This window comes from Colossoma macropomum, unplaced genomic scaffold (assembly GCF_904425465.1).
Source record: "Colossoma macropomum unplaced genomic scaffold, Colossoma_macropomum, whole genome shotgun sequence".
Taxonomy (NCBI): domain Eukaryota; kingdom Metazoa; phylum Chordata; class Actinopteri; order Characiformes; family Serrasalmidae; genus Colossoma; species Colossoma macropomum.
In genome coordinates this window covers 18,907,206-18,919,409 of record NW_023494790.1, presented here as the reverse complement: position 1 = coordinate 18,919,409, position 12,204 = coordinate 18,907,206, and the positions used below count along the sequence as shown (strand labels likewise).

The 12,204-nt window shown below is 40.3% G+C and overlaps 1 protein-coding gene across 6 annotated transcripts; it reads right to left on the bottom strand.

Annotated features, from left to right (window-relative positions):
- Positions 1–607: 607 nt before the first annotated feature.
- Positions 608–11,806, bottom strand: tdrkh (tudor and KH domain containing). Of its 6 annotated transcripts, none has more exons than XM_036572443.1 (15): positions 11,696–11,806; positions 10,537–10,629; positions 9,673–9,830; positions 9,375–9,466; positions 7,961–8,153; positions 7,667–7,806; positions 7,089–7,398; positions 6,283–6,449; positions 5,986–6,161; positions 5,834–5,898; positions 5,576–5,727; positions 5,349–5,459; positions 4,311–4,365; positions 1,191–1,279; positions 608–1,045 (listed from the first exon to the last, which is right to left on the bottom strand). In XM_036572443.1, the coding sequence occupies exons 2-14, from the start codon at positions 10,599–10,601 to the stop codon at positions 1,224–1,226; spliced, it is 1,740 nt and encodes a 579-aa protein (XP_036428336.1). In that variant the 5' UTR covers positions 10,602–10,629; positions 11,696–11,806; the 3' UTR covers positions 608–1,045; positions 1,191–1,223. The 6 variants fall into 6 exon arrangements, with proteins under 6 accessions (XP_036428336.1, XP_036428335.1, XP_036428339.1 ...); XM_036572442.1 differs by having other exon boundaries at positions 11,692–11,799; XM_036572446.1 differs by lacking the exon at positions 10,537–10,629.
- Positions 11,807–12,204: the final 398 nt, after the last annotated feature.

Below are 12,204 nucleotides of genomic sequence, written 5' to 3'. Positions count from 1 at the left end.
ATTACCACACAATAATGTAATAAGCCTTAATATATGAGAGCACAGCTGGAAGCAAACCATAGATTTACCTTAGTTCAGTGATCTGGTGGGCAAATCACTTAACATGCAGCCTTTTGTGCGTCTTAGATTACATACACCAACATGCATTCATCAGGCTATTAAAATACCCAGTTCAGGATTTACAAAGCTTTTCAGGGTAGATGTGCTGATCTAAAGTTAAATTCCCCTCTTACTGGCTATGACTTTAATGACAGGGACAAACAATATATGTGTGCTCCTACTCTAAAAAGCTTTATAAATACAGGCAATGAAGTTTTATTCTTGGGGTATTTTAGATTACAGTCAGATTCTACAAGAGTCTAGCACTTCAGGAAGACATCTATCTGCCCTGCTTTAATGTTACCCTATTTTAGCCACCAGAATCCTCTCATGGATTAGATAGGGTAAAGTGGGCAAAACACTAAACTGAGTGCCACTGCCCTTCACCCCTGATTTTTTTTTTTGCTTTTTTTGCTTTGTTACTCTGACTGATTGCTGAAGCTTTCTTAGTTTAGTTGCTGTCTATAAAAGGAACAATAAGGTATGAAACAAAAAACAATGAAAATAATTCAATAGAACAATACTCTTTAATTTATTTAATCCTCTTTGCAACATATTTGTTTGAGAGCACATAAAACTGAAATGCACAACATAAATAACAATATTGCAGTGAAAGAAATACTAACAGTACCAAAACAACAGAACCAGTTTTATACTCACAGAACCTAAGTGCAGAATTTTGCTAATACTGAGGTTTCTTTCTGTATCTCATACCATCAAATTCCCTGAGCACTGCTCCTCATCTGGTCACCAGTTAACTGTTCTCAAGCAGCTTGGTGCAAAGCAAAGATGAGCTGGCAAAAGATTAACTATAACATTGACAATATATCTCCAATAGACAGAAAAAACAGAAAGACAGACAGAACATGTAGCACAGTCAAGTAAGGCTCCCACTACACAGGGGGAAGCATGGGCTTCATGCCAGCTTGGTGGTCACAGATGGTCTCTAGGATAAAAAAGACAAAGGAAATACATGTAATTCATATTACAAACTAATGAAAGCCCTTTTTATTTCAGGTAAACCCTTCAGACATGCTTATGGGTATCAGAAATGAAGTTACACAGACCACAAAAAACAGATCTTTACTTACCAATATGAAGGCATACTTGTCTTTGGTCTCTTATCAGTTAAATTCCTCTTCAAGAACATCATCCACACTTCCAGATATTGAGGCGACTTCTTCAAAAGATGAAATAAATACATGGTAAAAATTGGACAGACAGCAGCTTATATTCACTCACATCAGCACCTTTTCAAAACAGAGCAGGGTAAAAAGATGCCTAAAAAGGATCACCTTTCACATAAAACATCAGTGAACGCTCTGCACCCAATGCTTCTCTGTGTTGTGTGATTTATAATATTCACCACATATGACATATTTTAGGGCTGCAACTAGTGCTTACTTCTATATGTTGACTATTATACTATGACATCCTGTAAGTGTACTGGAATCAGAATGGCCACATGCATCATATTAAAGGGCCCATATCCTACATTCTTCTTGTATTTTAGCTTTTTCCTTGAGGTCCACATATAACATTTCTGTGGTCATATGCACCAAAAATTAATTTTTACATTTTACATCCATTCTGCAACCTCTCTTTATCTTTATCTCTTTATAAGAATTGAACAGGTTGTTTTTATTGCTGTGCCTCATGTGCCTTAAGACACTAGAAATTACCTTTGTTCTGACTGGCTGCTCTGTGTTGCACCTTCTTCAAAAAGAACTTAGTGGTGCAACACTGCTTAGAACTTCGATATGGGTGGGTGGTGCTGAACTGCTGTAGGCTGGACAGGTGGATACATGTAAATGAGTTGGTTCTTATGACATCACAGAAACAATGAATTCAAAACTGGCTGTTTTTGCAGCACAGTTACCATATATGGACTGGTTAATGAATGGTATGTTTTGAACTTAGACAATGTTTACATTTTACTTTACAGGGAGATAAATTTGGTTTCTATGATATGGGCTCTTTAACACTATAGAGCACTACAGAGTGCTTTTGTATGAAAAGGTTTTTTTTTTTTTATTTATTTTTAGTAATTGACATTGTCAATGACTATTGTTGCAGCCCTAACATACCTTTGCACCATTCTATATAGGCCCTTAAAACAGTACATTTCGGTGATGTGAACAGTGAGTTTTGCATGTTCTTGTAAGAAATAACCACCTCTCCCATACACAGCTTTAAATTTTCTTTAAAAATCAGCCACTCCCACAGTGCTCCAGTAGACAGCAGTACTATCATGAGCAGCACCTCTTAATATGTCTCCACTTCTGCTCATCTTGTTTTCAGCTTGTTCACAAACCTCCTCCTCCTTCTTCTCATCACTTAAGCATCCAGCACGGCCCATATCATTTTCACCAACAGCCTGAGAATCACCGTTTCCCTTAGCACAAGGGTCAGACACCGACTTGACAGAGCCAACATAGATCAGGTCACTCCCAGTACTGCTGCAATCACTCGAGTCAGGCACACAGGTAACACTGCCACTATATCGCTTTCGGTGCATTAGGCTGGGTCTTGTTAGTTTAGGTTTCCCCTCCTCAGTCATTTCAGCATCATGGACACTCTCTGAAGTGTTGGAGCTCAGGGAGATAATGGAGGGAGAGGTCTCAGTGGTTGTGTCCTCTGAGGATGATATATGATCTAAAGACGAGGAAGATGAAGAAGTGGTGGACGATGCAGGCATGGTGGTGTTGAGTGATGTCATGGAGGAATCCTGAGACGAAGTGAGGTAATACCATACACCTCTTATTCCATCACTACTGTTGCTGGTGGTATAACTACACGCACTTCCACTGTAAGCACTAAGAGAAGATTCCAGGCCCCCTGGCTCTGAAGAAGAAGCAGTTACATTGCTGATGCTGCCACATGTCTCAAGGAAGACATCATCACTGAGTGTAACAGAACCCATTGCTGATGTCATTACATTTACAGAGGATGAAGAGCATGTTACGGGTGACGAGAAGTATGGCCCAGACTGTACTGGTGTTCCTGACAGAATATTGGAGCAGCTTGGTGGGCTCAGGACTGAACTGGACGACTCTATGACGTGGCTGACCAGCTCACTTAAGGTCTGAGATGGTGTGGAGTGGATGAGGGAGAAAGAAGAGGGCACAAGCCCGTCTGAGGGATTCCGGTCCACATCAGCCCGCTCAACTTCCACAGAGCTTGGGCAGCTCACAGAAGACCATGCCAATTGCCTTCTCTCCCATGGATGTGCCGGACCTTAACACATGTCATCTAAATAGTTGTTATTTATATAGAGCCACAGGTAATCTAACAACAGTGATTATTCACTAAGTGAATAGGTGGTAATGGCCAGCAGTAACCATGCATCCAAGGCTAAGACAGTCTTTCACATTCTCCTGACTGTGGTCGAAGTTTCCAACCCTGGTCGTAGAGTAGCCTTGCCCATCACATTAGTGTTCTCTCTTTTCCTGACAAACCTGATCCAACTAATCAGCCAATTAACATGGGCTGTGATCTGATGACGAGAAAACACGTGGGGACAACTCACTAAACTTACGGTGGTGTAATTTGCTGAATTCTGCTGCCAACAAAGGAACGCCCTCTTTAAAATCCACCCCAAAATTCCTCTAGTCCATGTTTTTTTTTAAATTCACAATCAATAACAAACAAAACAAGCTAGCTAGAGAAATGCTACTGTTGGCTAACAATGCTTTTTTCTTTTGCAGGAGGTAATGTTTACTTTTACTGCATGTAATGTCTTCTCATGTAATGTGTTATCTACATGCTTAACAAAGTTTTAGGGAAGATTCTTAAGTCATGCTAACTTATGTTACATCCATGGGTTAGCCACACAATAAGCTTGTAGTGCATTGAAAAAAGTTAAAGGCACCATCGCTCCCTACTCTGAGCTCCACCTTCACAAGTTTGACTGGATTCGAAATTTCTCTCTCAGTTTGTTTCCACCCTACTAAGTCTGCATTCCCACCAACATTTTGCCAAAAAAAAATCAAATAAATAATAATCTCAGTTGTCCCCAGACGTTTTCATAACCAGATCAGGTCTGGGCCCACAAGACTACTACTTAACAAGCCTTTCTTGAGTAAGCTGCAACGAGTGTGTGAGATCAGGGAAAACACTAAAATGTGCAGGGTAGCGTACATACTCCAGAACTTGTGGACTAAGGAAAGTTTCTACACACTCAAGTCCTTAAGTGCCCTTCTGGAACGTACCTGATAAGCTTATGCAAGACAAGCTCAACTCTGATGTTGCCCCAGTCATGTCATCCTGTAGACAAGCAACAAGACACATTATGAGTTCCACTCTTAAGGCACATTCTAACATTTTACAGATACAGGAAGATGCAATCCATAATGATTGTGGTAGCTTGATAAAATCTATGAAATCTTCACTGGCAGTCAAAAAGAACTGCTCACATTCACATCATTCACTAATGTTAGCAAATGTATTGATGTGTTTATCCTGTGTGTTAACTTAAAGGAGACAAAAACCAAAACAAATCATGGATATTCCAGCAAGGCAATGCAAAATACCACACAGCATGTTAAGTAAAATTTAGGCATGTATTAAACCCAGCAAAATCTTGTTGGGCTATGTTGGCAAATGTGTGAATGCTAAGGCTAATGACACACCGCACTCACTAAAGACAGCCATCAGGGTAGATGTTTAGTATAAGACAAATTATAATAAATGTTAGGACAAATTCTATGCATTGGAATTTTGGCAACAATGTGTAAACCGACTAATAATTAGTAATAATTTACATAGAGATCTTGTAAGAATTGCTCATAAACATTACAGATGTCACGCAGTAACAGAACTTCACAGACAGAGTACTGTGCAAAAGTTGGAGACGCCTGAGAAACTTAGAATTATAATGCACTTCAGTTGCGCAGTAAACATTTAGTTGCTCAGATCAAACAGTAATGTTAGTATAAACAGTGTGCAGTAATTTTACATGTCAAAGTGTTTGTTCACCATTTCCAAACCTCTCCTTGTGGAACCCAGTGTTACTAATTTAAACTCGTCACTTTTTGTTGTTAAAGTCACTTTGTACTGTATTTATGTTTATTCGCATTTACTCTAAAATATTCAGTGTTTTTACAAGTAAAAACACAAAATTGTTTTTCAACAATGTGCTTAGGTTCCCAAGATGTTTGCACAGTACTGTATGTCAGGAAATCGCATTCCGTCCTAACAGGACTTGAGATTAGACACTAGGACAATTAGGCTAATCAGCATTCTCTTACCAACATCTTTTGCAGAGATCTGGGCTCATCCCCATCTCTCAGCCCACTGCCCTCATCTTGGCAGCTAACAGCATGGCCAAGGTGAATCAACTCTTCACCGAGGTCCACAATCTTGCAGGCACACAGTGAGAGAGAAAAGCAGTTTTCATATCAGTAAGATTAGAATGGCTACAGCTCACTAGGATGTTGAGCTGTGAGTATAAGTGTTGTAATGCCAGTGCTCAGACCTTTCCCTGTCTGTTATCATACAGCTTCACACTTGGCCAGGAGGACATCTCTGAGTGAGAGTAACTGCACAGTTTGGCCAGTAAAGGCTTCCACTCTGCACAGTATGTCATTCGATCAAAGTCATCCAGAGCCTCCTCTGTCCAGACCTCTCCTGCAACAAGGATCAGTAATAAAAAATTAGATTTAAATTTGAATATTGATATTTAGCTTTACATAACTGCAATTTTGATTTCATAAACATTAAGACAAGTGCTCACCTGCAGGATGCACTCCTGCCAGACTACATTCTATGGCTTGAAATGGCAAGCTTAAGAAATCACTCCTAGAGAAAAACAGTGAGAAGTTAAAATGTCTCAGCACAATTTAGTACAAACAGAACATTTCAAGTGTTATGATGTCACTCACTGACCTCATGCTGCGTAGCTGATCTCGTGGCAGCTCTCCATTGTCCCCAAAGTCTACATAGTACAGGTCAACCAGACCAGAGCCCAGGATCCCCAGCACTCGCGCCCGGTTCCATGTGCCATAGTCCCGATAAGGAGCAGCTACAATGTCCCCTACAACTATAGCCTCCACTCTGTGCTCCTGTGCAGTATGAACAACAGTTTCTAAATCATGTGTCAAGCATGTTTTTCTACAGATGTTGCAAGAGGATGATTCATATGCTGTGTGGCATACAAAGTAATAAGAAATTAATTGGTCTCACATGCAACGTGTCGCCATTATAGAAACGGCTCATCTCAGTGGTCAATTTGTCCAGCTGAAGTGATCGGACACCTACGATCTGGATCCAGAAGTGTTGGGGATTTTCTGATGCGGACACATATACTTCAAAATGCTCACCAGGCTGGAAGCTGAGATCTGGACTGGGAACTGGCAAGAGGAAGCAGAGTAACTTGAATTCAGGACAGATACCACAACATTCTCCCTGCACACATCAGGATACACAGAGAAGTGCTCTGGTCATTAAGGTAGCTTAAACTTTACTGAAATATAGTCAGAAAAAAATCTCTATATCTTAGAGCAGAGCATTTTGGTCATTTCAGCAGTTGATAATTGTGTAAAAGATTATTATTCCAGATAGTTATTCCATTCTAGCTCACATCTTTTTTTCTACATGTGTTCAGCCTCTTTTGCCAATGACTATGGTTTCTTCTTTCAGTCATAAATCAGTTCAGGTCACTGCTTTTCCTGCCAGAGCACATAAAACTAGCAGGTAGCCTGTACTATGTAGTTTCACAGGGGAAAATACATCACTCAGGTTGAAGAGCATATAAGTTCATAAATTAAACATGTAAATGAAAAAAGGCTAGTTTTTAATATTTGTATGCAACTGACATATCTACATAGTATTGTAATTGATAAACTGTATTTGTAATAGCTGAGTGCAATCAATTTTTCTTATTTGTGCTTTATAGCCAGTGTCTTCCCACCAAAGTATATATCAAATCTGTGTGCAAGTTGCTTTAGGTGATGTTCTGTTAAGTTTTACATATTTGACCACGAACTTACTTTCAAATTTTGAGACTTCTAATGGGGACAGAGGTGACAGAATGTCATCCTCTGATTTAAGGGAATTTTCCGCTGTTTGGTCACCACTGCTTGCAAACCCATTGGAGCCACTGGTCTGAAGAAGCCTCACTTCAGACAGAGGGGACAGCAGATCCTCTCCATTTATTTTTTGCATGAGCTCACTCTCTGGGCCCTGAGTTTTGTGGACTAGCTCCAGTTCTGGGGGTTTCCTTTTCTGCCGCAGAGCTGAGGACTGACTTATACGCTTCCGTACAGTCTCGCTTTCCAGCACCTTCTCCATGATCAGCTCCTAATGGAAGCAGAACAGGGCCAATCTTTCAGACTACCTCATAAATTAATTAAAATGTGCTGAAGTGTGTTCTCTGTAGAGGATGTGGAAACTTATGTTCACTTAGAAAATCAACAAAACATTTTATTTGACCTAGGACACTCTTTTACATACAACCAAGAGTATGATAACAGTTCAGTGAAGGAAGCATAAATGCAATATCTTCGGTGTGATTATGCCTACTGTCTAGACTTCTGTTGTTCATTATATCACATAACAATGTCCTCACCTTTGCACGCTGTACTTCTTGACGTGTTCCCATGATTGTGACCTTGCCCTTCTCCTCTATGCTGCGGCCACGGTCCCGTGAACAATTCACCCGAGCTCCTGATGTCCGGTTAATTAACTTCAGTGTCTCACCCCCACGACCTGTTGCACCAAAAGGATTTTTTGTTTATTTATTCCAGCCATTTTTTTAAAACAATGTCTACAGAAGAGGCAGAAGTCAAATAATTAAATAATAAATCTCACGAAAACTTGGACAATGCCACTGCACTGCTTCAGAAAACAGACAATGTAATACCTATAATTCGCCCAAAAGCAGTCTGTGGCACATCAATCACATCAGAGATAACCTCAGAGTCATTGGCCAGTTTCTCCAGAGCAAACTTAGCTAAGAGAATCTGTTCAGCTGTGCCCTGGAGCAGGAAGCAGACAGAGCTCTGATCCTCCCCATCCGGCAGCACATTCACTTGAGCCCCAGACTTCTGATTCACCTATACAAAAAAAAACAAAAAAAAACTAACCATTAGAACACATGACTCAGGCTCATGTGAGAACCAGAGCACAGCACAGTGTACTGCTCTCTCTCATTAAACACACCTGATTTAAATCATAAGCTAATTAGCAAGGCCTTCATGAGATGAATTCAGAGTGTTAGAAGAGGGAAAATGCTAATCTCTGCAGAGCTGTGGCCTTCCAGGAACAATGTGTGTTCCTGTGTAGTGTTTCTTGAGTACTATTTGTACAGGATTAGTTTTACATAGGGAGGTGGGGTAATGTAACCATTGCTGGTGTATTTTAATGATTTCAGCACCTATCACTTACTAGAACCATAGAAATAACCCCAAGTTCTATTAGTCCCATTGCCATGTTGGTAAATATTCCATCATATCCTGTGGAAAAGGAGTTTTGTGGTATTTTTTTTTGGTATGGTGAATTTCTTACTTCTCTAGTACTTCTCTGTGCACTCCTCTAACAGCAGCAGAGCTCGGCCATCACATTTTAGTGAGTTTTTTTTCCCCTCCTGACTTAGTAATGGTACTTCATTTAGTTTTAACAAAAAGTCTTACCGCAGCTTTAGGTTGTAACACTCCTAACATGAAAAATGACACAAAAAAGTGATGCAGTGATGTTGACTGTTGGCTGTAAATTTCCAAGCAAATGGCAGTGCTAATGTCATACTGCATTCACTTAAGACAACTAGGAAGATGATTTGGCTAAACGAAATTTCAATTAATTGAAATGCTCTGACGTGTTTTTTACTTGTAAACAGCAGAACATTTTGTTTGTGCAACTTTATTGTTGTGTTGGCAGTGTGTAAATCTAGCAGCCACTCCCATCTGTGCAATTCATACCAAGATTTCTTATCTTGTGTGAATCGGTCTTCAACATTACAGATGTCCTGTGGTAAAAATTTCATTAGCACACCTCCTCAAGTTGCTGTTGTGAAGTGACTTGGTTTGAAAAATGTGCTATACAACTTCAACTCTTCAACATCAGCATCATCCTTATTACTATAATTATTATTATTATTATTATTATTATTATTATTATTATTGTTAAATCTGTTAAGGACAACAAGGTAAACCCAGCCAAGGAATCCAAACCATGCCTTGCTTGGTAGATAAAATGGCCCTAAAATACAAAAAATACCTGCTACTTACATACATAAAAAACACTCACAGTGATAAGAGTCATGAAATGCAAACACTTACCAGGTCCAGGAAGGTGCTCTGATGCCTTGCAATAGATCTGTACACATCAAGGGGCATAGAAAGCCTGGACTGCTCTGTTCTTTGGCGTTCTGCTACAGAGTGAAAAAAAGAAACCGACAGTTATTACTGGACAGCATTATCACAACTCAAACCAAATAAGTTATGGCTGGCTGGCCTATGAAGGACAGTAAGTTATAGCCACTGACACTGAGGTCCAATGTGTAGATAGACATCAACAGTGAGCTGGAGTCATCACATCATTCCACGATCACAATGAAAGCAGTTAAACGTCTCTTACCACTGCAGTTCCTAATGTGACGGTAAACGATGTAACCCACTGTGGCTCCCACAGACAGGCCTGCAGCCAGAGCAACTTTCTTTCCTGAGCTCAGGCTCTTCCACGGCCCCTCTCGTACCGCTGCCATCAGCTGTGCTGAGCCAAGGGCCTGACCCCACCTGGAAAAACAAAGATTACATAAAGTGCTTATTAATTTAACATAGCAAAATTTCACTAAAGGACTGTTCATATCAGTTTGCGCCATGTATTGTCTGACATGGGCCTCTGAAACTGTGCCATGCAAGTAAGAATGAAAGCATGAACGCGTAAAAACATGTCATGGGCAAATGTGGAAACAGCAGTAGTATTTTATCATTTTCTAAAGCTTTTGTTTTAATAAAAGATTGTTCAGTAACTGCCATTTAGGCTGTTTTTTGTAGCCTAAATGGCACTTGTTTACCCTTTGCTGAAAATGAAAGGTACAAAACGTTACAAGGGAACTCCTGTGCTGGCAGTACAAAACTGCATAATATCAGAAAAACAACCACAGAACAAACACAACAACTTGGTTGTTTTGGCTTAGGCCTCAATTCATGCGGGTAAAGCTCTTTGGGAATCCACTTGGGCTCATACCTTAATGCTGCCACTACACAAGCTCTAATGTCTGCCTTTTCTTAAAGCACAGGCTAATTTTACACACATAGAACATTCAATAAACAAGAGAGGCTTTGTTATATTAGATTAGCTACTTAAAATTACAAGCATACAGCAAAGTGGTTTAAATGGCTTTGCTGTCCCACTCCCCCATAGCATAATGTATGGGGTCATGGAGCTCTCACACACTTAAAGCACTTAAAGACTCACACCATGCAAAATGGTTCTCACTGTGAGAGGAGGGCTGTAGGACTGTAGCTGAGAAGCACATGGGACTTAGAAACTCCACCGTCCATCTCAGTTCTCTTAATCTGCTCTCCCTCTCTTGAGCAACAAAAACATGTACAAATGTAACACAATTAGCTACACGGGGATCACAGAAACCGAGGATGTGGTGTAACAAATTTTCAATATCACATGAACGGGAAAGTTATATTTTTAATAACGGGAATGAAATGTTAGTACACTAACAGCTAAAACAGAATTAAACATTTCTTCCGGCTCATAATTAAATCAGTAAGATATAAACAGTCATTCAGAGTGGTTTAATGTAAAGTATTCTATTCTATATAAACACACAAGCTTAAATGACCTGTATAGTAGATATCACGACCCCAGGTTACTATGACCAGTGTAAAGACAACCAAATCGGTGAGTATCTCTGCAACAACCATTTCACATCTAAGTACTCTGACTGACTTCACATCAACACTTGGAATATGCAGAAATTTTGAAATATCGGTGTAATTCCCCTTTAACTAGAAGCGAATCCGTCTTCTTACGTGTACGCACCGCTGTTTAGGACAGACTAATGTCTCTGCAGCGAAGAGCGCTGGAGCAGACTGGACAAACCTCATGCATCCTCTTTTACAAACTAGGTTACCGTTAGTTCACCTGAAAATCCTCAGTTCTCTAAGCAGGAGTTACATCTCATTTTACCAGCTGACCCGACTACGGCTGAACTTAGTAGCGTATCTAGGTCGTGCTAACTAGCTGCTTTCTTTAAACTACATATTGAAAAGGAACCGTGTACTTGTGCTGAGCTTCCACCAAAAAGTAAACAACTAACGTAAAAATTAACGTTTGCAAAATACGGCTGACAGCTGTTAGTGTGAAAGTAAAGCAAGCTACGTTAGCTGTTGGCTAGCTTCTCGTCTTGTGAAGCAGGCAGAGCTAGGCTCCTGTGCTCCACTGCGAGCCAGCAGACAGAAAAAAAACAAACCAGTGTTGTTAGTTAGCGATGCACCAGCCTCAGGAAGGTCACACCAGTGTCCAGCAACAGCTGTAGCCAAACACGGCCGGGCGGAGTAGTCATTAAAGGACTGTAGCTAGCTGGCTAGCAAACACTGTTTACAACCACAAATACCTGCCTCCATCATCGTTTACCTACTGAACGCGAATGAAGATGCAAAGCGGGTCTTCCGAGCGAGCTCCAGCAACACCAACACGCCTTCTAACCGTGAGTCAAACCAACGTGCTCGCTATCTCTGCAGCAGCAGTGTCCGACTGACCGAATCCTTCGTGTTGAACCGATTCTCTTCAATACATCGTTTGAACTGATTAAAACCTTTGTATAGCAGCCTTTGCGTCAGTATTATAGGCGTAAGACCTCTGAAAAAGTTTTAATAATAATGTTTTATAACTCTTCCTTTTCTGATAAATCACATACTAATAACGACCTTTTTTAATTTGTTTCCCTGTATCAGTTTCCCTTTTCATGCTGTGTTTCATACATTGTGCATCGTGAGGTTGACTCCATTAGTGTGCAGACGAAGCGACATCTCATTACTCAGGGAGGAAGTGAGAATAAAATGAAATCAGAAATCAAATGAATCGGACACATGGAAATATTGACTCGTGAATCGAGGCATGGAAATATTCAGTTCAAAAGAATCGGTT